Source organism: Taeniopygia guttata, chromosome 7, assembly GCF_048771995.1.
Source record: "Taeniopygia guttata chromosome 7, bTaeGut7.mat, whole genome shotgun sequence".
Lineage (NCBI taxonomy): Eukaryota > Metazoa > Chordata > Aves > Passeriformes > Estrildidae > Taeniopygia > Taeniopygia guttata.
Window position 1 is genome coordinate 11,106,188 of NC_133032.1, and position 25,479 is coordinate 11,131,666.

The following is a 25,479-nucleotide window of genomic DNA, read 5'->3' on the forward strand; positions in this document are numbered from 1 at the left end:
GGGAGGAAGGGCGGGATGTGCCGTCTTGAGGATATGAGCGTGAAAGAGTGGCCTTTTCCCAGCGGGAACTGGCTGCGTCCCTGTGGCGCCGCATGTCTTCTGGGACAGGTAGCGTGGAGGGGATGCCGCTCTGTTTCGCTTTGCAGGAAGGCAGCGAGCCTGCCCGGGAGAGAGCACTTGGCTCTCTGGAGCGTCTTTGCAAGCGTTCCGCACTCCCCCGGCGTCCGGGTCTGTCAGAGCATCGCCCACCCGACAGTTTGGTCCCTGCCCCTCACGCTTTGCCCCCAGCTCGGCCTGCCCTAAGGCTGCCCCAGCTTGGATCCCTACGGGTTCAAGCGGATCTGGGGACAGACAGACTCAACTGGAGGATAAGAATGGGGGCTCGACCCCAAACGAGGGGCGCCGCAGGGTGCTCCCACCTCTGCCGGCCCCTCCGCCGCCTTCTTTATCTGCCCCCCCCGCCCCGCTCCGCCTCGGGAGCGGCGTGACCTTAATCCGAAACGACCTTGGGAGGCAGCGGCTGCGGGGCGTGCGGGGCCGGGGGCGCCCCGGGGGCGGGGGGCCGGGGGAGGGCCCGCTCGCTGCCCAGGCGCTGCCGAGGGGCGGGCGGCCCCGGCTCCGTGCGGCTGCTGGCGGCAGAGCACCGGCGGAGCAGAGCGCGGCGGAGCGGCAGCGGAGAGCGGGTACGGACCGGGCGTCCTGCGGAGGGGAGGGGGCGACGGCGGGTGCGGGGCTGCGATCTCCAGGTTCTGGGACCCCCTCTCTCGGGCTGCGGTGCCGCGGAGCGGCTGCACGGTTGGGGTGGCGCGGGACAGAAGTGCCGGCGATTTTGTCTCCTTTGCCATAAGGTGTGATTTGTCCCCTGAGCCCCAAATTCCTTGCCGCCCCATCCCCGAGCCCCTTGTCTGTTCCTCGCCTCGCCTCCAAGCCCTTCTGCCCCCCGTCAGCTGCCGGCTGAGCAAAGCTCTAGACAAGCGCGGTTTGTAAGCACACCGGGGCAGCGAGGTGTGGGGAGTGTCTGAAGGGGGGTGAGGGGTCATCCGTCCCTGTTCTGGCACGCTCACCTGCATGGTGGCATTTTATTCTGCCGGGCGACTCTGCACTGGAGCGGCTGGGGGCTGCTCACACTCACTGTCCCTCCAGCTCTGCTGGGGCCTGTCACCACCAGGAGAGACGCTGCGGTGGCTCAGAGTGTGCTGGGCTAGCTGGGGCTGTTCTGGCAGCAGGCAGCTGCCCTGCGGGAAGCTCTCGGCTTGGGTTTCTGCAACCCTGGCTCTCCTCCCGCTTGGCTCAACAATGTAATTCAGACTGGGGCAAGGGCGTCTGCATGGGGCCAGACTGTGAGGGGCTCATGGTGTCCCTTGCACAACAAGAGAGCATAGAACTGATGTGTCCTTGCACCCAAATGCTCTTCCTTGTGCTTCCTTGTGCTTCATTGGATTGGAAGGGCTCATTCCTTCTTTGCTGCATTTGTGGGGAAGGCACTGCTCCATGGTTGGGACTTGGGAGCCTGGCAGGGCTGGCACTGGGGGAAAAATTGAGCTCCAAACTCTCAGTGTGGTTAATGGGCCCAAGGGCTACGAGCTGCCCCTTTGCATGCTGCCACCTTGTACACATGCATGGCAGGGTGCCAAGAGGACAGAACTGTTGGTGGCACTGAGCCCATCTTTGTCCCCGTCCAGCATGTCTCCCTGCTTCTCCAGTTCTGGTGCCACCCCAGCTTCCCTAAGACATGCCCATCTCCCTCATCTGCTGCGGCACAGGGGCTGCAGAGCTGCTGAGCACCTGGAGCTATGGCCCTGTGAAGTGGCTGTGCCAGGCTGGGTGTTGCTGGAAAACAGGAGGGTGCAAGCAGATGGGTGACTGGAGTTGTTCCCCCTGGTTCCCTGAGGGCCATGGGGTGCAGGGGATGAGAGCACACTGTGGGGGGGTAGATGTGGGGCACTCCTGGAGCTGTGCTAGCCAGCATCAGGGCACCAACTCTGAAGGGCACAAGAGAAGCACAGGGCTTCCCCCCATTTTTGGGTGCGGACACTCCTGAGCCAAGTGGGTCAGTGCCCTGTGGGTTGGATGTGGGGGGATACAGGCACTGCAGCAAGTCCTTGCAGTCTGAGCCTTGCAAGAAGGACCAGTGTTGGGAAAGCACAGCCCCAGCACTGGGCACTAGTGGAAGGCATTTGGGATGGCACCCCAGCTACTCCCTGTCTCCAGCAACATGTGAGGTCCACAGGAGCGGACAGATGATCCCTATGTGCCCTATAGACAGCCAAATAGCCACAGCTTGCTCCACGACAGGGGTGTCTTGCAAGAGCAGGGCCACAGCCCTGAGCAGTGCTGTTCTGCCCTGCTGAGCCACACGGAACAGGAGATGGCTGCTGTCTGGCCTGAGAGCCCACAAGGGTCTGGCAGTTGGGCTTGGCAGCTGCCTGCACGCTGACGGCACCGGCTATTCCCAGCCCTGCACAACCGGTGCCTGTGCTGAGTCAGGGACCTAGGGCACAGCTGCCACCCCTGCACCCTGGCACAGAGCCCTTTGCTTCCAGGGACCCTGGGTCCCCTCCTGCACCCAAATCCCAGCCCCACCAGCTGTGGCATCCGCTCCTCCAGGGCCCAGCTCCAGCACCTGGGTGATAGGCACATCCAGTGATTTGTCAGCGTAATTAAAGTCTCAACAGCCTAATCAAAGCCTCATTGTCCAGTAGTATTTATAGTCCCTCTCACTGCCATGTGCTCCCTGTACAGCTGCCGGTGCAGTCACTGCCTGGGGTGCTGGTATTCCCTGGGGAGAAGAAGCTGTAGGAGCTGAGGGTCATTGCTCTTCCTTGCTGTCACAGCTGTGCCTCTTCCTTACTTTGCTGGTTGGAGTTGTTTCCTAGGTGCTGGAGGTGTTCTTGGGCACTGCCAGAGCAATTTTCCTCATTTCAGGGGCTGCTTCTTACCTGGGAGCAGCAGGGCTCTAGTACCCGCTGGGCTGTGGGGCGTCAGCGCTGGCAAGTTTTTCTGTTTTCCACCAACACCTTTTGAGCTCCAGCTTCCCGGTAACACAGATTAATATTGCATGAGTATGGCGGTGTGAACTCGACACTTAAGGAATGCAATGACCCAGCAGGAGACAGACACAGGTGCACTCAGATGCAGGCAGGGGCACACACACCTTGCACACACGTGGGTATGGCTGGAGCCCACTCGGCGGAACCTTGGCACAGCATGAGGGTCTGACCTTGCTTCCCCCAGCCACCTTCTCTCTTCTCTCCCCAGCAGCTGCCAGCGTGGAGAAGGCAGAGCTATGGCATCGCTGCTGTGCAACGCCCGTGAGTGCCCCAGCGGAGGATGGGTGCAGGGCAGGGCATTGGGCCATCTGGATTTATGCCGAGGCAAATCTGGCTTCTGGGTTGGGCTCACCTTGCTGCACTCAGAAGCATACCTACCTACCATGGCCATTGGGGTCTGGGCTTGGAAGCACCATGGGTGGATGGGAAGGGTTGATGGGGAATTACCCTGTGCACCTCTCGTGGTGAAGGGTGTTTGTTTCTGGTTTGTCCCTCCTCCCTAACGGCTTGAGGGATCATGTGTGACCCCAGAGATGAGAGGAAGCAAAGTACCAGGGTGCAGCACCTGGATACCCCCACCCTCAGTGATGCAGGCCGTGCTGCCCCCAGGCATCCAGCTCACAGACACGCTGGAGCAGATGCAGCAGGGGACTCTGATGCGTAAAGTCAAGTCCAAGAGCTGGAAGAAGCAGCGTTACTTCAAGCTGCAGGAAGACTGCATGACCATCTGGTACCAGTCCAAGAGGACAGGCAAAACTGAGTCTGCCTGTGAGTACCAACTGCTGTGTGTTGGCCATGAGGCCATCAGTAGGTTTTAAGAGTGAACAGGGATGTGAAGGTATGGAGATTCTTTGGCCATGCTTGCTAAGGGTGCTGGGGGATTGAAGAAAGGCTCTGCATGCATGTGTGATCTCTTCTCACCCACACCTCTCCATGAAATATCCTGCCCCCAGCAGGACCCATGGGTCAAAAGGGCTGAGTAGAAATTGCAGCTGATACAAATGGAACCTCTGGAATTCCAGTGCAGAAGTAAGCAGACAGAGGGGCAGATGGATGACTGGCTGACCTGATAGTTCAGTGGTAAATGGATAGATATCTAGCTCAGTGGATGGATGGATGGATGGATGGATGGATGGATGGATGGATGGATGGAGTGAAAGAAGGAATGACTGGAAGATGTCTGTGGGCGGTGCCCCTTGCCCTGTGGTCCTTGTCTCCTACAGACAGGCCTCCCCTTCCTCTGCCCCAGTCTCCATCAGCGATGTGGAGACGGTGCGGGAAGGGCACCAGTCGGAGGTGCTGCAGAGTGTGGCTGAGGAGTTCCCTCCTGAGCGCTGCTTCACCATTGTCTTCTACGGCCGTCGTGGCAACCTGGACCTTGTTGCTGGCTCGGCAGAGGAGGCACAGTGCTGGGTACAGGGCCTACGTCAGCTCATCGAGGTGGCCACCACCATGGACCAAAGGGAGAAGATAGACCAATATCCTTCCTGAGAGCACCACTCTGTCCCCTACGCCCATTGCTGATCGCCCCCCAGGCCCTGTATCTTCAGCCTTACCCCAGCATGTGCGTAGCTGTTATGGGTCTCACCATCTGCAGCAGTGCAGGGCACAGGAAAAGGAAAAGATGCCCTCTGATACTACCCAGCCCCTTTTCTCATAGTCAAGGTCCTTTCCCTTAACATTTGCCCTGGTTTCCCGCACATGGATTCGTGACTGGTTCCAGAAAGCTGACAAGGATAAGGATGGGCGCATGAACTTCAAGGAGGTGCAGCGTCTCCTGAAGATGATGAACGTGGACATGAATGAGGATCATGCCCTGCGGCTTTTCCAGGTAAGCACTGCACCTGAGAGCCTGGTGGGACTGGAGAGGGTCTGGAGGGACTGGAACAAGCTGTACAATACCTCCTTGCAAAAGGAGGTCACTTTCATCCATCCATCCATCCATCCATCCATCCATCCATCCATCCATCCATCCATCCATCCATCCATCTGCCCATTCATCTGTTCCCTCATTGATCAATGCCTGCCACTGTCACTGGTGTGGAGTTTCTGTGCCCTCTCTTTGAGGTGGGAGAATCCTCCCACAGCCACTTTGGTGGCCAAGACACCCTGTTTTGCCCCATCTGGATGCTGAGGGAGCTCCCTTGCAAACAGGATGCTGACAAGTCAGAGTCGGGGACACTGGAAGGGGAGGAATTTGTACTCTTCTACAAGGCTCTCACGCAGCGTGAGGAGGTGCTGAGCCTCTTCCGGGAATACTCTGAGGATGGAAAGAAGCTGACACTGCTGGAGCTCGTGGATTTCCTGCGGGAGGAGCAGCTGGAGGATGAGTGCACAGAGGAGTTGGCCATGGAGCTCATTGACAAGTATGAACCATCAGAGACAGGTGAGAGCGGGCTCAGACATCAGCTGTGCTCTGCTTGGGGGCAAGGAAGGGTCACAAACTCACAGTCCCATGGTGGAAGCGTTCCCAGCCCCAGCCTGGTATAAACAGGCACAAGAGGAAGACTCACAAGGTGTGATCCGGTGCAGTTCTCCTTTATTTGGTCCATTCCTGGACCATTTTTGTGTAGAAGGTTGACCACCCATGGCGTGCAAGCACCAACTTTGGGATCCACTGCCCACCTTTCCAAAGTCACTGCCCTGCTGCATCTTTCTATTCCCCAGACTCTGGCAGCAGCTGTGACCATCAGTTTAGGGATTCTGGGAGCCTCAAGCAGCCCTGTTTGTCCCCATTCTGTCTCTTCCATGTCCCTGGCTGTTGCTGAACCTCCCCCTGTGCCTGCAGCCCGGGCCCGCCATGTGCTGAGTGTTGATGGGTTCCTCATGTACCTCTGCTCCCCGGAGGGCTCCATCTTCAACCCCCAGCACCGGGGGCTGTGGCAGGACATGAGCCAGCCACTCTGCCACTACTTCATCTCCTCCTCCCACAACACCTACCTGATAGAGGATCAGATCCGGGGCCACAGCAGCATCGAGGGCTACATCAGGTAAAGGCACTGCTCCCTTCCACATGCCCTCCAACACCCTCCCACCCCAGTGCCATGTCCTGAGCAGCTCCATAGGGTAAACCCCAGAAGCTCCTTTGCTCCTCTGTGGTCCAGCACTCCTCTGGCCATGCCCTGCATGCAGCAGCATCCCCACCCTTGGTGGGTGTCCCCTGGTCCCTCAGGGGTGACATGGGCAGAGGGGAGGGCAGGGAGCTGGTGCCCTGGATGAGCGCAGGGTTCCAGGGGTGACAACCCACCCCCAGGGCTCTGAAACGAGGCTGCCGGTGCCTGGAGGTGGATTGCTGGGACGGGCCAAACGGGGAGCCCATGGTGTACCATGGCCACACCTTCACCTCCAAGATCCCCTTCCGGGAGGTGGTGAGCACCCTGGGGAAGTACGCCTTCAAGGTAAAGCACCCTTCCCCAGGTGCTGGTGGTTGTGGGTGGTCCTTGGTGGGTGAGGCTACATGGCAGTGGTGGGTCCCTGGAGGGGGAGTGGTACTGAGGTTCCTGGTGATGTAGCAGGACAGCAGGACTGGTCACACCGCGGGGAGGAGGGTGGCTGTGTCACTTTCAGGGGGATAGTACTGGGGGTCTGATCTACAGCCTGCACTGTGCTGTGCCAGGAGTTGGAGGCTCATGCAGACATGGACTGTTGGGGGTGCAGAGGTGAGATGGGATGTGGGGGATACTGGGGGATTGGAGGGGTATGAAGGTCTCAGAGGTGAAAGACACAAGGGGCTCCATCCTGGCACTGATCACGCCTGGATGAAGCCCTCGTGAGAGCTCACCAGCCCCACCAAGGCTTATTTCCAGGTGTGCATGTTGTTCATCAGACCTCGGACTACCCGGTGATCCTGTCCCTAGAGAACCACTGCAGCATGGAGCAGCAGGAGGTCCTGGCCCAGCAGCTCAAGGACATCCTGGGGGAACAGCTCCTCACCACTACCATCGATGGGCATGTCCCCACCCAGCTCCCATCCCCAGAGGTATGGGCAGAGCACAGCTGTGCAGGGCATCTCTGTCCTGCCTGAGAGAGGATCTGCTGTTCAGAGAATGGGCCAACCTGTTCCAGCATTCTCCTGCTCCACTGGAGCATTTGAGGACACTGGGGGTGGGTCCTGTGTCCTCATGTTCACAGAAGTGCCAAGGCTGTCCCCACCCATGTCCTGCAGAACAAGACAAAACCCCCCTACCCCATCCCCTTCTGAGTACTGATGGGAGCTGGTTGTGCTGGCCTCCAGCAGTGCAGGATCCCAGGGCACAAGGCACTGGGTAGCTCAAGGTACTTCTCTGTCCTCAACCCCACAGGAGCTGAAGCACAAGATCTTGCTGAAGGGGAAGAAGATTGGGCGGCTGGAGGACACCCTGGATGGGCCAGGGGATGAGGTGCCTGAGGTGTCTGACGATGACAATGGGGCAGAGGCAGAGGAGGAGAGGCGGAGGGCAAAGGTAAGTGGGACCAGGCTGGGGACCAGCTGGGAGAGCTGAGCTCCTGGACACAGCTATGAGCTGTGGTGACATCTTACTGCATAGAGGAGAGACAGAGACTGCAGAGACATCACCAGGCAGGGAGGACAGCCTTTTCTGCCCCTGGCCATGCCAGCCCTCTCTTTGTTGTGGTGGCACACACTGGAGGTCCCCTGCTTGCTCTATTCCTGGCAGGAATACTGCTCATAGTAGGGATGCTGCCACCCACCAGCACACCCTCGGCTGCTCTTTCCTGCCTTGGCTCTACAGCCCCTGGCCTGGGTGAGTGCTGGTGGATGGTGCTCCCATCAGGAGGGACCCAACATGGCTCTGCCTTGCAGAAGGACAAGGAGACCTTGGCACAAGCATTGTCTGACTGTGTCATCTACTGCAAGAATGTGCCCTTCCGGGGCTTCCAGGAGGCCCGCAGCCATTCCCGGCCCTCTGAGATCTCCTCCCTTTCTGAAGCCAAGGCCAGGAAGCTCATCCGGGATGAAGGTGAGATGAGGGGAGCAGTGGCACCAGGTGACTGGGACAGAGTAGAGGGGGCTGATGGCTTCCTCGTGGGGAGCCAAAGCCTCCAGACATTGGGGTTCCCTTCCTGTCTGGGAGAAACAGGGTCCAGTAGGGCTGTACTGTGGGTTTGGCTCTGCTAGATGATGAGGTTATTGGCTTAGAAAACAAGGCAGGACATCTGGATGCCTGAGCAGGGAGAGGGATGAGAATTGGTGTTTAGATAGATAGATGGATGATGGATGGATGGATGGAGAGTACATGTGGGTGACCGTATAGGCCAGAGAATGACCCCACAAGTGGGCCTCCTGCTCTATCCCTAGGAAATGAGTTTGTTCGCCACAATGCCTGGCAGCTGACACGCATCTACCCCAGTGGGATGAGGACTGACTCCTCCAACTACAGTCCCCAGGAGATGTGGAACGTGGGGTGCCAGATCGGTATGGCCAGGGTGCAGCAGGGCTGTGGGCTGGGGAGATGCCCCAAGTCCTGTGCTAAATGCCACCCTCAACACCTGTGTTAGTGCCAGCTACAACTCCATCTGGAGCCAGGTCAGGTTGCTGGCTCTTGCAGTGCCCTGGGGGTGTTCAAGCATTATCACCTATTCCCCTATGCAACTCCACATCTCTCTAGCTATGGGGACAGGCTGGTTTTCAGCTCAAAGCAGAGTGTGGTATCTCTAAGCTGTTCTGAACCCTTTTCCTTGCCACCTCCCTCCAGTGGCCTTGAACTTCCAGACAGCTGGAATGGAGATGGACCTGTGTGACGGACTCTTCAGCCAGAATGGCCACTGTGGCTATGTGCTCAAACCACCCTTCATGAGGGACAAGGAGACTCTCTTCAACCCCAGTGACCCCAGGAGCTGGGAAGGCCCTGGCCCCATCACCCTGACAATCCAGGTACAGGGCTGTAGAGAGACCCTGGGGAAGCTGTAACACTGTCTTGGGGTTCTGCTGGTCCCAGACAGATGGGGACACTGTTGGAGCCAAGTAGCCTCACAAAAGATAGATTTGGCCCTGCAGGTAATCAGTGGGCAGCAGCTGCCCAAAGTGGCCAACAGCAAGGAGGGAGCCATCATTGACCCACTGGTGCGTGTGGAGATCTATGGGGTCCCCGCGGACCAGGCGCACCAGGAGACCAAGTACATCGAGAACAATGGTGAGACCCACAGCGGTACCAGGGCCCCTGCTGTGCCCAGGCACAGTCCCTGCTGTCCTGCACTCTCTCAGCACCTGCTCTCTCTTCCCAGGGTTTAACCCCTGCTGGGATGAGACACTGCAGTTTCAGCTCCACGTACCTGAGCTGGCCCTCGTTCGCTTTGTGGTGGAGGATTATGACAAGACTTCCAGGAATGACTTTGTGGGTCAGTTCACCCTAGCATTTGCCAACATCAAACCTGGTGAGTGGCTGCTACCCAGTGGTTTTGGGCACCCAGAACAGCCCTGCAAGCATGTCTGGGACTCAGCTGGATACTAAAGAGGAGGGTGGGATTCCAGTTAGCCAGAACCTTGCTGTCCTTCCTGCAGGATATCGGCACATCCATCTCCTCTCAAAGGATGGCACCAGCATCCCACCCTCTTCGCTCTTTGTCCACATCCGCATCACTGAGCCACCTGGCCCTGAGCAGGACTGAGCTCGTGCGGTGAGCAGCACCCAGATGGAAGCCATAGAGCCAGCACCAAGTAGCTGGGGCCACAGAGCCAACCACCTTGCCCTCTTGTTGAGCTGTTTCTGTCATCCCTGTGTCATTGTTGCTGCTGTGATTCCCTTTGCAGTAGCTTCCGAGGGCTGGGAAAAAGCACTGACCTCCCCTTTCCAGGTTCAGGATGCTGCTGCCCATGCATGAGTGTGGGGTCTATGCCACTGCAGCTCCCTGCACCCTCCACAGGCACCCTGCCCTGGCCCACGTTGACTGTGGGGAGGAAGCGAGATGGTGTGTGGCCCAGCTCTGCTGCAGGGGCTGGTCCCCTCCCAGTCAGGGGAGCAAGGCTGGAGCTGAGCAAACCCCAGGGCTGGGCACGGCTGGGAGTAGAGTTGGTCCTTACTGCCCCCTAACCCTGCAGAGCCTCATCACATCCCTTGGCCCCTACAGCCCCAAATTAACCCTTACCCCATCCTTTCTCTGTAAGCAACTTAATAAATTGTTCAGTGACAAACAGCTTCGGGTCCGGGTGCAATAGTGCTGGGGAGAGATGAAGAGCTGAGCTTGGGTTTGTGCTCCTTCCCTGTGGGCACCTGGCCCACTGTTCACACGGGAGTTCCAAGCAGCACAAAGAAACGGTATTAAAAGGAACTGAGCAATTCCTTTTATACAGTTGTGTATTTTACAACCCATATACATATATGCCTGTATATACACACATACATCTCTGCAGCACATCAGTGCCACCAGTGCATTAAAGCAGTTGGGATGCAGCCTCACTGTGATGTGCCATCGTTCTCTACGGGGCACTCTCCTTCCTCCTCCATCCTGGGGGCCTCCTTGGCCTGGCTCTCCCTCTGCACACTGTGAAGGTGGACGGTGTGTGTGCTGGGGTCCTTTCCCACGCCCTGGCTAGGGTCAACAGCCCTGTGCTCAGGGTGATGCCTCTGGATGTGTTTGATGACCTGGAACTTCTGCTTGGCCTTGTAGGGGCAGTAGCGGCAGAAGAAGGGGTGCTCGTTGGTGTGGGTCAGGTAGTGGTGGCGCAGGCCAGCTGCCCAGCGGAAAGCCCGCCCGCAGGCGTTGCACACGTAGGGCTTCTCCTCGCTGTGCTTCTTCAGGTGAGTCTTGAGGAGAAAGTGCGTCTTGAAGGCCTTGCCACACTGCTCACAGATGAAGGAACGAGCCTCCTGGTGCCGCGTCTCCTTGTGCACCCGCAGGGCATCCGCGCGGTTGGTGCAGTACTCGCACTCATCGCAGCGGTACGGCTTCAGGCCTGTGGCGACAGGGAAGGGGATGGCACTGGGATGGGGGCACCGTGCTCTCCAGTCCACGGATCTCTCCATCCCTGTAACAGAGCATAAGCCCCCAGGGACTTCCCCCTAATCCCAGCTTGTTAGCAGGCACACCAAGATCCCCATTTCCAAGGCACCAAATAGTGCCCGGGGTCTGTGGCACCCACACTTCCCTCCCACCTAAGAGCACTGCCCCCATCCCATTACCACAGGATAATGTGCTAATGCCCTAAATGTCCTCCTCTGTCTCTAGCTGGGCCACTGGCAGAAAAAGAAGCACGGAGCAGCCCCAACACCCCCCCCGGCGCTTGACAGCTTGTCCTCAGTGGGCAGCACTCACCCGTGTGCTTTGTCATGTGGTACTTGAGCTGGTTCACCCACTTGCATTTGTAGCCACAGTCAGGGCAGAGATATTTCCTCTCCTCCTTGTGGATCCGCATGTGATACTGAGCAGGAGGAGAGGGTCAGGATGAGACCATGTCCCCAGCCCTCGGGATGTGCAGGGCTTTGGGGTGGCAGTGAGAGGCTCACAGACAGTTCTGACATCTCCAGCTGCATGGGACAAGGAGGGCTGTGTGCTTGCTTGGCAGTTTATGAGCAAGGGGAATCCGTACCAGGGTCGGGATGAGATTCCTCTACTGCTGAGGTGCTCTGGCTCAGCCTGTGGATGGCACAGGCTTTGCTCCCCAGTTTGATATGTAAGGCAGAGTCAAATGGAAAAGCCAACCCAACAGAGCTAAGCACATTGCACAGCCTGTCCCAGGGGGCCCCAGGAGGCTCCAGCACAGCCTGGCCATTAAAAAAGTCAATACTTCTTTTAGCAAAACCAGACTATTTCTCCCTCCATTACCCTATGCCTCCATCAGCCACGCATTTCCTGTTCTAGGAAAAGCCCTTTACCATGCATCAAGATGCTAATCACCTACAGCAACGAGGGCAGGGTCACACTCTACTTCCAAGAAAGCTAGAGGTTTCCCTGCACTGTGTCTAACTGGCACCACAGAGTATGCTGAAGCCAGCAAGCAGCCAAACTTGGCTTTGAATGGTGCAAGGCTGCACCCAGAGAAAGCCAGAGATGTCAGCAAGAAAAGAAGTGAACTTAAGACTGCTGCCACCTTCTTGCTTTGTTAAAAGTCTCCCTTACCCTTAAAATGCAACAGCAGAGAAGAAATGTATTGTACTGACATGATTTTTATCTGCTTGACTCCTATTTCTGTTCAGTATGAGCCACTGAACACTGAGGATGAAACCACCCCTTAGGAACTTCTTCCCCAAATCCCTGTGGCTGGATACCCCTCAAGCAATGTAGAAGGAGCAGGATACATTCCCAAGCAGAGCTCTTACCTTGAGACGTGAGGGGTCAGCGCAGGCATATTTACAGAGGTGGCACTTGTAAGGCTTCTCACCAGTGTGGATGCGGATGTGCCACGTGATCTTTTGCCTGTTCTTGGTGGTGTACTCACAGTCCGAGCACTTGTACACGCGGGTGCCCCCATGGCCCTTCATATGCTGATCAAACACAAGCTGGTGCTGGCAGGCAAAGTCACAGAAAGGGCAGTGCAGGGGTTTGTCCTGGGGGGCAGCCGGCTCATGGCTCTCCATGTAATGCCGCACCAGCTGCTGCCGCTCCTTGGCTGCAAAGCTGCACAGCTCACAGCGGTGGCTGAAATGCTGCGTCTTGTGCTCCTCCAGTGCCTCCCGGGTGGCAAAAGTCTCCTTGCAGGTGCTGCACTCCAGGTGTGGGTGCTGCTTCTGCACGTGGCACTTGAGCGTGGCCTCACTGTGACACACAAAGTCACAGCGTGGGCAGCTGTAGGAAACCTTCTCCTCGTGCCGTCGCAGGACGTGCTGCTTGAGGGCCGTCTCGGAACTGAAGCGAGCCTCACAGCGGGAGCAGCCGAAGTTGAGCTCGCCGTGGTGGCAGCTGTTGACGTGGCGGGTGATGTCATTCTGCAGGTAGCTGCTGTAGTCGCAGAGCGGGCAGAAATGGGTGGGCGTCTTCTCATGCACGCGCAGGCGGTGGATGCGCAGCTTGGAGTTGGTGCCGAAGGTCTGGCTGCAGATGCCGCAGGCGATGCGCCCCACGCCGGTGTGCAGGGACTGGTGGGCCTCCAGGCGGTAGCGTCGCGTGGTGCTGAACTCGCAGTAGCGGCACTTGTGTGGCTTCACCCCCTCGTGCTTGATGCGGATGTGCTGCCGCAGGCACCGGGCCTGCTTGCAGGTGAACTCGCACTGGCGGCACTGCAGCTGTGGCCGCTTGCTGTAATGCTTGCGGTGCAGCCTGCGGTGCAGCCGCAGGGCTTTGGCCACCTTGGAGGTGAAGGGGCAGGAGGTGCAGCGAAACTCACCCAGGGTAACACAGCCCCTCTTCTTGTGAGTCTTCATGGCCCGTTCCTGGTGGCAGGTGAAGGGGCAGGTGGGGCAGGAGAAACGCCTCCTCTTGGGCAGGGTGGCTTTTGGTGGGGCTGCATCCAGTGGGAGCTCACTGGTCTGGTCTTTCTCAACACTGAGTGGGTCCCCCTCAGGGAGTTCGGTCCTTTGGGGTTCGTCCTCAGGATGCACGATGTGCTTTTCAGCACAATGGCTCTTGAGGGCCCGCCGGGAGCGGAAGGTTTCAGGGCACTGTGAGCACCAGAACTGCTCCAGGTTCCGGCAGCCATCCTCCACGTGGGAGGTGATGGTGGTGACACGAGAGCACACAAAGGAGCAGGCATTGCAGTGCAGCTTTCCTCCCTCCAGTCGGTATTTCTCTGAGGGTTTCCCAGGCTGGGAGGCACCAGCAGCTCCACCTGGCTCAGTCCCACCCCCTTGCTGAGGAGGCTCCTCTGCCACCTCTGTGCTATCACCCAGTAGGGATTTCTCAGAGGCATGACAGCCTGATGTCTGTGCCCCAGTCAAAGGAATGCCTGCTGCTTGTGTTTTATCAGGTAGCAGTTCAGCTTCCCAAGGGCTCTCAGCATGCCCAGACTCCTCTGAGCCTCCCTTCTCGCTCTCTGCTGTTTCTGTACCATTATCACCAGGCTGGTCAGCAGGTTGGCACAGTCCAGGTGCCTCCTGATTGGTTGGTTTGAGGATCTTGTTCTTCAGAAGAACAGGGCATTTCTTTAGGAGGTGGGTGTTGAGTCCCCTCTGCTGCTTAAAGCTGGCACCACACTCACGGCACACGAGCGGGGCCCGGCGGCTCTGGCAGCTGGCTTTGGAGTGCAGGGACATGGATTTCTCCTTCCGTGTGATGTACGAACACTTCTCACACTTAAAGACCTGGCTCTCCGACTGCACCACCAGCATCTGCACCCTGCCCTCCAGCACCAGTGTCTCTGCCTGCTCTTTGTCCTGCTTCCGCAGAGCCTTCAGCTCTGACTCTGAGCCGCCCCTGGCATTGTCACCAGAGGTGGGCACATCCTCTGGGACAGGCAGGTGGCCCTGTTCAGGTGTCTTCAGCATGCTGAGCCAGGCCTCTGGCAGCTTGGCTTGGCTGGTCTCTCTCTCCTCAGTGTCTGCCATGACCTTGTGGTGGTCTGAGCATGACCCCTCAAGGTGGCCCATGTCCTGCTTTAGGGTGTCTTTTCCCTGGTTGTCTCCTGCTGCTATACTGCCCTTCACCACCTTGTCTTCCTGTACATCTACCTCTTCCTCAAAGTCTGGGATGTCTTCAAGTGTATTGCCACTGTCCTCCAAGCCAAGGCCATCCTGGGAGCCCAGCAACTCATAGGCTCCGGGAGGCTCCTTGCAGGACAGCATTTCCACACTCTCTGGCTGGGTCACACAGGCTTGTCCAGTCAAGTTCTCCAGGAGAGGGTCAGATGAGACATTCAGTGCCTCCAAGTGCAAGGTGCAGCTCTCTGCCACATCTTCAGAAACAGTGAGCTCAGTAGAGCCTGTGGCAGCATTTCCTCGCACACAGTCATCTTCCAGGGCATTGCCAACAATAGGACAGCTCTGCTCTCCCTCGCCTCTCTCTGCCTTGCTGCTGCTCTCCGGTGGAGCAGCATCCTGCTCAAGGAGGGGCATCATGAACACTTGCTGGTAGCTTTCTTCTCCCTGAGACTCCACCTGGGATGGTGTCTCCTTCATCCACTGCTCCTTGCCAGTGAGGGGGGAACTGGCATCCACATGCAGGGCTGCACTGACCTCATAGCCAAAGAGTGCCTCAGATGAGCTGATCTCCAGCTCCTTGCTGGCGTAATTTTCCAGCCAGTCCTTGTCACCAGGAACGTAGCCATGAATCTTGCGCTTATGGAAGAAGAGGCTTGTGTTACTGAAGGTGCAGTATGAACAGAGGGCACAGCGAAACTCCTTCTGCTTGGTGTGCTTGCAGTTCTCGTGGTTCAGCAGTGCCTGCTTGTACTTGGTCTGGTAGGTGCAATACTGGCACTGGAAGATAGGTACCTGGTAGTTCTGCGAATGCTTTGCCTGCATGTGCTTCTGCAGCTCGTACTTGCGCTTGCAGGCGAAGCCGCACACCTCGCAGATCAGACTTTTACCCTGGTGCCGCAGCTTGTGGCTGCTCAGCTGGTCAGCACGGTGACACCGGTACGAACACTGGTTACATTGGTACCTGCAGAGACAAGCAGAACTGGTCAGGCAGCACGAGGAATTGAGGCAGGCTGAGCTTCATCAGGCACGCTGAGCTCTCCTTCCCCATCCCAGACAAACAGGGAAGGGGTACTGTTTGGTTTGCCAGATCTGATCTTTGCCATCCAGACAGCTCTTACCAAAGGCAATTCCTACCTGCTGCAGCCCTTGGCACTGCTGGTGCTTTACACTCTCAGCCTGAGGACTGGAGATAGATTCCCTGAGCATTGTGTCAGACACACACACTCTCACACGTGCATGCCAACAGCATTTCCAGCATCCCTGGAGGCAGGCTAGACTCAAAGGAGGTGATAATTTGGCAGTCCTGAATATGGCCTTGACCCACAAACATCAGCAGAGCAATGAACCCAAGCTCAGAGTTGCACTTTGGAGGCAATATACCTCCTTGGTGGCACAGCAACACCAAAAATAGGTTTGTCTCCACAGTACCATGCTGTAAGTTCAAACCCCAAATTTCTCATGCACCAGAAAGGGCAGGGCAGGTGTGAGAAAGTCTGGCACACCGTGCAGCCAGAAGCAGACCCCTGAAGCAGGATTTGGGGAGCCCTGACTATGCTGCCAAGCCAGTGGAGCAGGGGGTCTTACCGGAGATCTCCAGTGTGCTTGCGCATGTGGACGTTCAGGTAATGCTTCCACTTGGTGATGTACCCGCACTCGGTGCACATGAAGTTCTTGTCATTGGAGTGGGTCAGCATGTGCTTGGACAGGTAGCTCACATCCCGGCACGTGAAGTTGCAGAGCTCACACTTGTGAGGTTTCTCTCCTACATGCAAGACACAAATGCCTTCAGCATGACAGCCAGATAAAGCAACATGGCAGGGAAACCAGCTCAGCAGGGAGAATGCAACAACTTCAGCCAAGTGATCCTGGGCTGGCAAAGCTGGTGGTGGGACCCAGGAGCTCTGACCCAGCCCTCCCTGCCCACCCAGAGGCAGGACAAGACACCTTCCCCATCCCAGCTCAGCTTTTGGGACTGCTACAGGGGACACCCACCAGTGTGCAACAGCATGTGCCGGATGAGCACCCGCTTGTGCGCTGTGGCGAAGGCACACTCGGTGCACTTGTGGATCTTCTCGTTGGCGTGCATCTTGCCCACATGGTCATGAAACTCCACAGGGTTGAAAGTGGCATAGGGGCAGAAACTGCACTGGAGCTGCTCGCTGCCCGGGTGGCCTTGCTTCTTGTGCTTGCGGAAAACATGCTTGTTGGAGCAGATGAAGTCACACTGCTGGCAGTGGAAGGCGTAGTGGGTTTTCCGGTGAGCCTCCATGGCCTCAGCCGTGCCGAAGAGCAGCGAGCAGGCATGGTACTTGCACTCCACTGCCTTGATGCCATGAGCATCCTTGAGGTGACGGACAAACTCCTTACGGTCCTCTGCACAGTAGTTACAGTCCCCGTGGAAGCAGCTCAGCCTCTTGGGCTCAGTTTTGTGAGTCTTCAAGTGCTCCTTGAGGGCCTGGCTGAGCCGAAACTTCTCCTCACAGACTGGGCAGGAGTAAACATCGGAGTAGAAGTTGGAGATGTCCTCATGCATGCTGGCCATGTGGCGGTTGAGAGCATTCTTCTCCACTGAGCTGTAGTGGCAGAGTGGGCAGCGATGAGCCTTCTCGCCTGTCTCCCGCATCATGTGGATTTTCAGCTTGCTTTTGCTGGTGAAGTACTTGTGGCAGTTGGGGCACTGCAGGCTGGGGTCAGGGAAGTGCAGGTGAAGGTGCTCTACCAGGTGGGTCCGCTTTTTGAAGCATCGCTTGCATTCGGGGCACATGTGGGTTTTGTAGAGGTACTCAGAGCCTTCTGCAATATCCCCTGGGGGAAAAAGGAGGGGGAGCAGTTAATAGGGAAAAGATGGAGAGCACAGGCAGATGTTCTGTCCCTGATCCAGTTGTGCCAGGATGAGGATTTATACACATGGGTAGTCACACAGCCATCACCTACTCAGAGAGACTGTACCCACTCCAAGCCACCAGCATGCTTCAGATGAGTTCTTTCCAACTCAGCACTGGCAATGCACAGCCTACATCAGGCCTGCCCCTGGTTCCCAAACCCAGGTAAGACCTTTGCCTAAACCTGGCAGGATGTGTAACAGGAAAAGAAGAGACATATTTGCTTGGGCAGTGGTTGGGGGAACAAGTGCACTGGTACATGCAGGAAATGTGAGGTCACCCACCAACCTGGGCCACATTTCCCTGCCAGCCTTAAAGATGTAGTGCTTGTTCACAAAGCCTGAGCTGCTCCTGGTAAGGCCCTGCATCCTACCTTTGAAGCGCTGTGCCTGTGGCACTCCAACTTTTTTAGGAGCTGCCTTCCCATCCTCTTTGGCCTCGGCTTCGCAGAGGCTCTCACCATCTTCCTCTGGTGACTCCTCCCCACTGCTGTCTGAGTCCTCTTCTCCAGCTGATGCTTTCTGTCCCTTCAAGGAGCTGTCCCCAGTACCTCCAGGCTTTGCTGGCCTGGCTTCTGCTGTACTGGCTTTCCAGCCAGGGTGGGAATCACCTGGTTCCTCCGGCCCTTCTGATGCTGCTTCAGTGGGGAAAGACAAGAGATCATCATGTTCCATGCAAGAGAAAACCACCCTCATACACCCACACACACGCAGAAAAAACACCTGGCTGAGATGGAGGGCACAAACTGTGCTGCAAGGAGGCACAAACGCAGGGTTCCCTGCCCTCCAGCTTCACCCCGCCTCCTCCAGTTGTAACTGGGATGCACAGACACAGCCAGGCTCTGCAGCACCCACAGGCCCCAACCCCTCACCCAGCCATACCTGATGGCAGGATGCAGCACTGGTCAAGGCTGTGGGGGTCGCCTGTTGTGGGCATCTCAGAAGGGGACTCTGTGGCGTGACCCTTCCTGTGCTGCCAGAAGAGCTTGGCGTTGGCTGTGACGAAGTCGCAGTGGCCGCAGTGGAAGGGGAAGTGTGTCCGGTGGTGCTGCTCCATGGCCTGGCGGCTGGGGAAGAGCAGCGGGCAGGCCCGGCAGGCGCAGGACACGGGGGAGGCCCCGTGCAGGTGGCACAGATGACTGCGCAGTTGCTTGCGGTCCTCTGTGGTGAAGTGGCAGCCCCCCTCGGGACAGGGCAGGGCTCCCGATGGGGCACGGTGGGTCTTGAAGTGCTCCTTGAGTTGGCCAGGCTGCAAAAACGCCTCCTGGCAGACGGGGCATAGCAGGCACTCGGGAGCAGAGCCCTCCTGTGTGCTGGCTCCGGGCAGCTCTGAGCCCCTGGGATCCCTCTGGCCCTCGCTGGCAGAAGCCAACAGTGCCCCTGGGAATTCCAGGTGCTCTTGTGGGGGCAGCAGCAGGCACTGGTGCTGGGACAGCAGGGAGGCCTCTGAGAAGCTGTGGCCACACCTCTCACAAAAGTACAGCTCCACCACTTTCACCAGAACCTCTGCAGAGAGCAAGGGATGAGCGTAAGAAGGAGCTTTTTAAAGACCCAGAGCTTGGGACTGGTGGTTCAGTTCCAGCTCTGGACAAGAAGAATAAATCCCTCTTGCCACAAATTACATTTTGGGAACCATATCCCCTATAAGAGGGGAAATACCACCATCCAGGTGGACATGATAACCAGTTCTGTCCCTCTGCACTTTGAAGCATGCAGAGATGAGAAACTGGCCTGGCCCCATTCCCGTTAGGATGTCCAGTGCCCACACCGGACCCACATGGGAAGCATGCTAGGGGGTAATAGTTTAGGTGGAGATCTCTGCCTGGTCCCTGCTGATAGCCTGGAGCAACCCCCTCATGCAGCATGCAACTCCCACACTCTCCCCATCCATATACCCAGCTGGTGCCAGGTCTGTGCTCAATGGGTAGCACCAGACACACGATGCAGGGTCAGAGATCTGAGGGCACCTGGGATAGGGACCCTGGCCAGACCTCTCTAGCTCTGCTGACTGCAGTGGGGTCCATTTTGCACTCCCTGCTCCCCATACCTGTGGCACTGGCCGTGCTGCTCAGTGTCACATTGCCAGCCACTGTCTCGATGAATATTTCCACATCGCTTCCTTCAGCGTGTGCCCCTTCCCCCGGCATCGATGCCTCTGTCAGCAGCAAGTCCTGGCTGGCAGCCAGCGGGGGTGTCCCAGCCAGACCAGCGCTGGCCACACCAGGGCTTCCCACGGCTCCCACTTCTCCCGGTGTGGGCAGGAGCAGCTCCGAGCACAGGGTCTCCATCTCCCTGCTGGCACCCTCTGATACAGTCACTGCTGCGCTCATTGCCACTGGGCACTTCCTTGGTGCTAGGCTGGATGACCTCTCAATCTGAAACAGAAGAAGAAAGCACTTTAAATGAGGGACATCCCAGAGCCCAAGAGAATTTTGGGGAGCAGCCAGTCTCGAGGCAGGGTATTTCAACGCTGGCTCCTTTCTGCTGTGCCTCAAGCAGGCTGCTGGCAAGCCCTCTGTCACGGGATAAACAAGAGTGCAAGGACAGCTATACATTCTCCCCGAGCCTAACACCCAGGGCTTGCTCCCTGTGTCCAGCTGGGCCGGCCCCTGAGCCCACCCTCAGAGCCATGCCCAGCCTCCAGCCAGCAGGTGCCCCCACGAGTCCCGCCGGGCCGGGCTCCCCCCCCCGGCCCCTCGCCTTTCACACCCGGGCTGTGTCCGGCCCTCCCAGCCCCTCACCCCGGGCTGTCCCCGGCCCCTCGCCTTTCACACCCGGGCTGTCCCCGGCCCTCCCAGCCCCTCACCCCGGGCTGTCCCCGGCCCTCCCAGCCCCTCACCCCGGGCTGTCCCCGGCCCTCCCAGCCCCTCACCCCGGGCTGTTCCCGGCCCCTCGCCTTTCACCCCAGGCTGTCCCCGGCCTCTCGCCTTTCACCCCAGGCTGTCCCCGGGTGCCGCAGTCTCTCTCCCTTACGCAGGGCTGTCACCGAAGCGCCCTCAGCCCGGGCTGTCCCCGCCGGCCCGGGTCGCGCTGCCCCGGCACATCTCGGCGGCGGTGCCGGGCGGCGAGAGCGCCGCCCTTTGTGCGTGCGCGCAGCCGCCGTGCCCGGCCCGGCCCGGCGGTGCGGCCGGAAGCGGCGCGGGCGGCAGCGGAAGCGGCGCGGTGCAGGTGAGCGGCGGCGCCGGCCGGAGCGGGGCCGGGAGCGGCGCGGGATCCTCCGGAGTGGCCGGGGCTGTGCCTCTGCTGCGGGGAAGGCCGGTGTGGATACGGGTCTTTTGCGGGGGAGGGTGGGGCCCCTGCAGGGGGAGGCTGCGGGACCCCGCCCGCGGGGTGCCCTGGTAAGGAGGAAGGTCACGCCTTATTCTAGTGGAGGTGGGGGTGTGTACCCGAGAGAGCGGAGCGTGGCTGTGCGTCTGGCGGGGAAGGCTCCCCCTCGATCCCAGTACACGACAGACCTGCGGAGGGAGGTGGAGAAGCTTCAGGCCCCCGGAGCATGCGGCTAATAATCTACACATGGAGGTGTGTCTTCTACCACCGTCGTGTGCCCGTTCTCGGCAGCAAAGACCCGGCTCTTGACTCAGCCTGGGCATGTGTTTCAGCTTTTTCAAACGATAAACCTTAAATAATTGCAGTGCTCATGATTTCTAGCTGTTCAAATAATAAAACCCTGTAAAACTCTGGCCTTGTTGTTTTTACTGAGGAAGCTACAGATGCTCCTGTGCTTCTTCAAGAGCCTCCTGACCCCCTCCTGCTTGGCTCACTCAGTGGCCTGCAGAGAGGGAGGATTCCTGCAGTCAGCAGGAACACTTGGTAATAAGCACAGATGTGGGAAATCCAAACGTGCCAGGCAGCCCTTCACCTTGAGGCCTGGCCATCATAAATGACAGGGAACTGTGGGCAATCTGTTTTGTTCCTTGCTACCATTCATTCTTTCCTCACAGGTTTGTTGCCAGAGTGCAGAAACAATGCTGTGGAAAGGAGCTGCCTAACCTCCCACAATGCCCTTTTCTGACTTTGTCTTAGCACTGAAGGACAACCCATATTTCGGGGCTGGGTTTGGCCTCGTCGGGGTGGGCACAGTCCTGGCAGCAGCCCGTAAGGGGGCCCAGTTTGGGCTGGTGGCTTTCAGGCGCCACTATATGATCACCTTGGAGGTGCCCAGCAAGGATAAGAGCTACCAGTGGCTGCTGAACTGGGTCTCCCACCATGCCAAGCATACGCAGCACCTCAGTGTTGAGACATCATACCTGCAGCACGAGAGCGGGCGTGTCAGCACCAAGTTCGACTTTATTCCCAGCCTCGGGAATCATTTCATCTGGTAAGGGAGGGTAGGGGAAAGCAGTTTGGGGGATTGATCCTCCCTTTTGCAAACTGGGGCGGGGGGGGGGGCTGTAGAGACACTGGAGAGGGCCCTGCTTCCTCTCTGGGTCTGGGATAGAGCAGAAGATGACGAGTAGCAAGAGCAGCCTGTATTCAGCAGTGTGAAATTATTTCCTTACATGAGATGTGTTCTTGAGGCATGAACCAGGTGAGGCACAGCTGAGTGGTGCTGGATCACTGTACACCCACCTGTCTTCCTGCCCCAGGTACCGCAGGAAGTGGATTCGCATCGAGCGCAGCCGGGAGACGCAGATGCTTGACCTGAACACAGGGACCCCCTGGGAGTCTGTCACCTTCACTGCACTGGGCACTGACCGGGAGATCTTCTTCAACATCCTTCAGGAAGGTCTGTAGGGCAACTATGTGGGGTCCTGCTGGGAACAACCTTCTCCCTAGAGGTCCTCTTCCCTGGCAGCTGTCCCCTCTGCCTCTCTCTGCAGCCCGGGAGCTGGCGCTGCAGCAGCAGGAGGGGAAGACGATCATGTACACGGCCGTGGGAGCAGAGTGGCGTCAGTTCGGCTTCCCCCGCCGGCGGCGGCCCCTCAGCTCTGTGGTGCTGGAGGAAGGTGTGTCAGAGAGGCTGGTTCAGGACGTGAAGGAGTTCATCAGCAACCCCAAGTGGTACAGTGAAAGAGGCAAGGCTCTGGTGTGGTGTGCTCTGTACGGGGTGGGGTGGGGCAGGATGCTCATGGTCCTTTCTGGAATTGGCTGTGGAGAGATTTTTCCCTGCTGTTTACCTTCCCCAGGTGTATCCTCTTTGTGTGCTCAGCACAGTACTACAGGAGGGAGGGATCACAGAGCAATCCAGGTGGTTATCCTAAAAGAACACTGTCTTTTTAGGGATCCCCTACCGAAGAGGTTACCTGCTTTATGGTCCTCCAGGATGTGGGAAAAGCAGCTTCATGTGAGTATTGTCAGCTCCCTGGTCTGGGCCACAGCAGTCTTGGATGAGAGGGTTTGGAATACGGGAGTGGGCTGTGCCTTATGTGTGGTGCCTATTGTAAGCATTTGCACTACTGGCACTGTGACAGGTCAGGGTGACAAGCCCTTTGTGCCCTTGCTTTGCACAGTGCTGCCTCATATGTATGGGTGGGCTGAACAGGGGCTTCTGCCTGCCCCTGATCCTTGCTGGGAGAGGACCCCTCTGCCCTGTCCCTTACTGCTAAGGGGAGAAATCTAGTTTTTCCTTGATTGCGGGCTTTCCCACTGTGATACATCCATGTGTTTTGTGTCCTTTCCAGCACAGCCCTGGCTGGGGAACTGGAGTACAGTATCTGCCTGCTGAGCCTCAGTGACCACAGCCTCTCTGATGACCGGCTCAATCACCTCCTGAGTGTAGCACCGCAGCAGAGCATCATCCTGCTGGAGGATGTGGATGCTGCCTTCGTCAGCCGGGACCTTGCTGCTGAGAGTGAGCACTGCCCCTGTTCCTGGGCCAGCAGCAGGAGGGAGGTTCTGTGGCTGTACCTGGAAAATGTTTGGACTCTGGGCTGCTCAACTGCACCAGCAGAGACCAAGAGTGGGGGAATCTTTCAGGCCTCAGGGCCCAAACTGGAACTTAACCAGTTTCGGCTAGGCTGTAAAAGGGAATTTGGATCCTTTTTCCTCAGGCAAAGGTCCTTCTCCTGCCCAGCTACTTTCAGGATGATGGAGAAGGTGGCTTTCCTTCTCATTCTCTGTGTTCCCATGGGTGTGTGTGGGCAGGGGAGGAGAATGTGCTGCCAGCCAGGCAGAGGGTCAGCCTCCAAGCAAGGAGTGAGTGGGGAGCTTGGCATAAGCCTCAGGTGATAGGTAGGTGGCCCACAAGCCTGTGCAGGGTTAGTGGCCAACAGCTGCAATCTCAGACACCTCTGTTCCCAGACCCGGCTGTGTACCAAGGCATGGGGCGCCTGACCTTCAGTGGTCTCCTCAATGCTCTGGACGGTGTGGCCTCCACAGAAGCCAGGATTGTCTTCATGACCACCAACTACGTGGACAGGTCAGAGCTGCTGCTGGGAGGGCGCGGGGTGGGTAGCACAGGAAAATCTTGCTCCCTTTTGCTGGGCTTTATTTATTCAGTCCTCCAGCATGAAGACTGGGCATTCAGGTTTCCTACATCCTCCCTTGGGATGCAAATCCTTTGATTGTTGATCAGGACCCCTTTTGCTGGAGCCTCAGATGCCTACTTGCTGTTCAGAACATAGTTGTGTCTTTCAGGAGTGGTACCAGCTTCCTGCCTGTGGGGACCTGCAAGTTTTGGGGTTGTGTCCATGCTGTGAGTGAAGCGCTAGCCCCACGTGCAGCCCACTGGGTTGGTGGGATGCAGCCTGGGCTCACGGTGCCTGGACAGCTGCTGTGCTGTGGCAGGCTTGATTCACTCCAGACCGAGCTGGCCTAGGGGTTTCTTCAGAGGTTGCTTATGGGACAGAGATGGGCAGAGCTGTTTCCCAGGACATTCTTATCCTCCTTTCGAGTCAGTCCTTCCCCAGCTCTCTCCTTTTTTTTTTGGGTTGATTTGTCCCCTCAGTCTCCCCAGGGATGAACCTGTTTGCCCTCTTACCATCTCACAGTGCATGGCACTTTGCAGAAAGGACAGGGGCTTCCTGCAGGACACAACCTGAACAGATGCTTTGATCAGGTTTTGCAGCCCCACCCTTTGTCTCGTGACAGGCTGGACCCAGCTCTGGTGCGCCCTGGCCGTGTGGATCTGAAGCAGTACGTGGGCCATTGCTCCCGCTGGCAGCTCGCCCGCATGTTCCAGCGCTTCTACCCCGAGCAGCCCCCGGCTGCAGCCCAGAACTTCGCAGAGCAGGCGCTGGCAGTCTCCAAAGAGATCAGCGCTGCCCAGGTGCAAGGCCACTTCATGCTTTACAAGACGGACCCTGAAGGAGCCACTTCAAACATAAGCTCCAGCCTCCTGTGACAGGGGCCAGCTTTCCCTTGTGACACTGAGAGGACTGGGACAAAGATTTGACCATCTTGGGGATGCCATGAAGCTGCCCACCTGCACAGGCCAGGTCTCTGTTCACATATGCCTTGGTTTTGGAGACTCAGAGCTGCCAGCCTCACAGCAAGGGAGGGAATCTGGCTCTTGCTGCTCCCCAGACTTGGGTGCTACTGCACCAGCCCTGCTCACCAGTGTGTGCCTCATATTGGGATTGCTGTAAACTACCAAGGCTCCTGGTGTGAATCCCCTTCCTTATGGGTCAGCCTCGAGGTGCCCCAAAAGGGCATTTCCTGTGGGCAGGACATTGGGGTTCTACACTGCTAAAAGCATCTGGTCTTTTTAAAGGACAGTGGTCTCACTGGTTTATGAATATCCTCTGTGAAGTACACAACACAGCTCTTGTCTCTCTGGTTCGTTTTTCTGTTAGTTACCCCTCTAGCTGCTGGTCCACAGCCCTCCTGACTAGGGCCTGGTAGGGCCGGTACTGCAAATCCAGAGTGTTTCTGAAAAAAAGCAGCTCCTAAGAGACAACTCATTGTCCCTAAGGCTCCAGGCTGGTGCTGCTGGTCCTGCTGAGTTACAATGCCAAGCAACAGATGTGCTTGGATGTTGCTACTAGATGGCCTGACTGTCCTTCCCACCAAAGGAGATGTGTGGCCCTGGAGCTGTATGAGGGCAGATGAAAGGCCTTGGCCAGTTACAGCAGATCTTCTCAAGAGCTCTCCCCTTCCAGTC

The 25,479-nt window shown here is 57.7% G+C and overlaps 3 protein-coding genes across 22 annotated transcripts; 2 read left to right on the forward strand and 1 right to left on the reverse strand.

Annotated features, from left to right (window-relative positions):
• On the forward strand, nt 1-10,181 carry PLCD4 (phospholipase C delta 4). Of its 6 annotated transcripts, none has more exons than XM_072932082.1 (16): nt 1-683; nt 3,262-3,311; nt 3,660-3,818; nt 4,300-4,528; nt 4,752-4,881; nt 5,205-5,436; nt 5,839-6,040; nt 6,304-6,448; nt 6,877-7,029; nt 7,352-7,492; nt 7,852-8,008; nt 8,347-8,463; nt 8,744-8,922; nt 9,046-9,181; nt 9,273-9,386; nt 9,550-10,181. In XM_072932082.1, exons 2-16 carry the CDS (start codon nt 3,287-3,289, stop codon nt 9,654-9,656), a joined length of 2,226 nt encoding a protein of 741 aa, XP_072788183.1. In that variant the 5' UTR covers nt 1-683; nt 3,262-3,286; the 3' UTR covers nt 9,657-10,181. The 6 variants fall into 6 exon arrangements, with proteins under 6 accessions (XP_072788183.1, XP_072788184.1, XP_030134187.2 ...); XM_030278327.4 differs by having other exon boundaries at nt 504-683; nt 9,273-9,422; XM_072932084.1 differs by having other exon boundaries at nt 507-683; nt 3,259-3,311; nt 9,273-9,422.
• A 125-nt stretch (nt 10,182-10,306) lies between these two features.
• On the reverse strand, nt 10,307-20,547 carry ZNF142 (zinc finger protein 142). 11 transcript variants are annotated; one of them, XM_012574942.5, is made up of 9 exons: nt 20,412-20,547; nt 19,486-19,813; nt 18,321-18,944; nt 17,813-18,073; nt 16,550-17,362; nt 16,142-16,319; nt 12,305-15,518; nt 11,301-11,406; nt 10,307-10,941 (listed from the first exon to the last, which is right to left on the reverse strand). In XM_012574942.5, exons 2-9 carry the CDS (start codon nt 19,766-19,768, stop codon nt 10,442-10,444), a joined length of 5,979 nt encoding a protein of 1,992 aa, XP_012430396.5. In that variant the 5' UTR covers nt 19,769-19,813; nt 20,412-20,547; the 3' UTR covers nt 10,307-10,441. The 11 variants fall into 11 exon arrangements, with proteins under 11 accessions (XP_012430396.5, XP_072788169.1, XP_002191827.7 ...); XM_072932068.1 differs by having other exon boundaries at nt 17,900-18,076; XM_002191791.7 differs by having other exon boundaries at nt 17,813-18,076.
• On the forward strand, nt 20,499-25,139 carry BCS1L (BCS1 homolog, ubiquinol-cytochrome c reductase complex chaperone). 5 transcript variants are annotated; one of them, XM_030278334.4, is made up of 9 exons: nt 20,524-20,606; nt 20,806-20,957; nt 21,380-21,756; nt 22,025-22,164; nt 22,259-22,453; nt 22,659-22,722; nt 23,060-23,229; nt 23,679-23,796; nt 24,468-25,139. In XM_030278334.4, exons 3-9 carry the CDS (start codon nt 21,437-21,439, stop codon nt 24,718-24,720), a joined length of 1,260 nt encoding a protein of 419 aa, XP_030134194.4. In that variant the 5' UTR covers nt 20,524-20,606; nt 20,806-20,957; nt 21,380-21,436; the 3' UTR covers nt 24,721-25,139. The 5 variants fall into 5 exon arrangements, with proteins under 5 accessions (XP_002194741.4, XP_030134194.4, XP_030134196.4 ...); XM_072932089.1 differs by having other exon boundaries at nt 20,605-20,696; XM_002194705.6 differs by lacking the exon at nt 20,806-20,957 and having other exon boundaries at nt 20,499-20,606.
• Nucleotides 25,140-25,479: the final 340 nt, after the last annotated feature.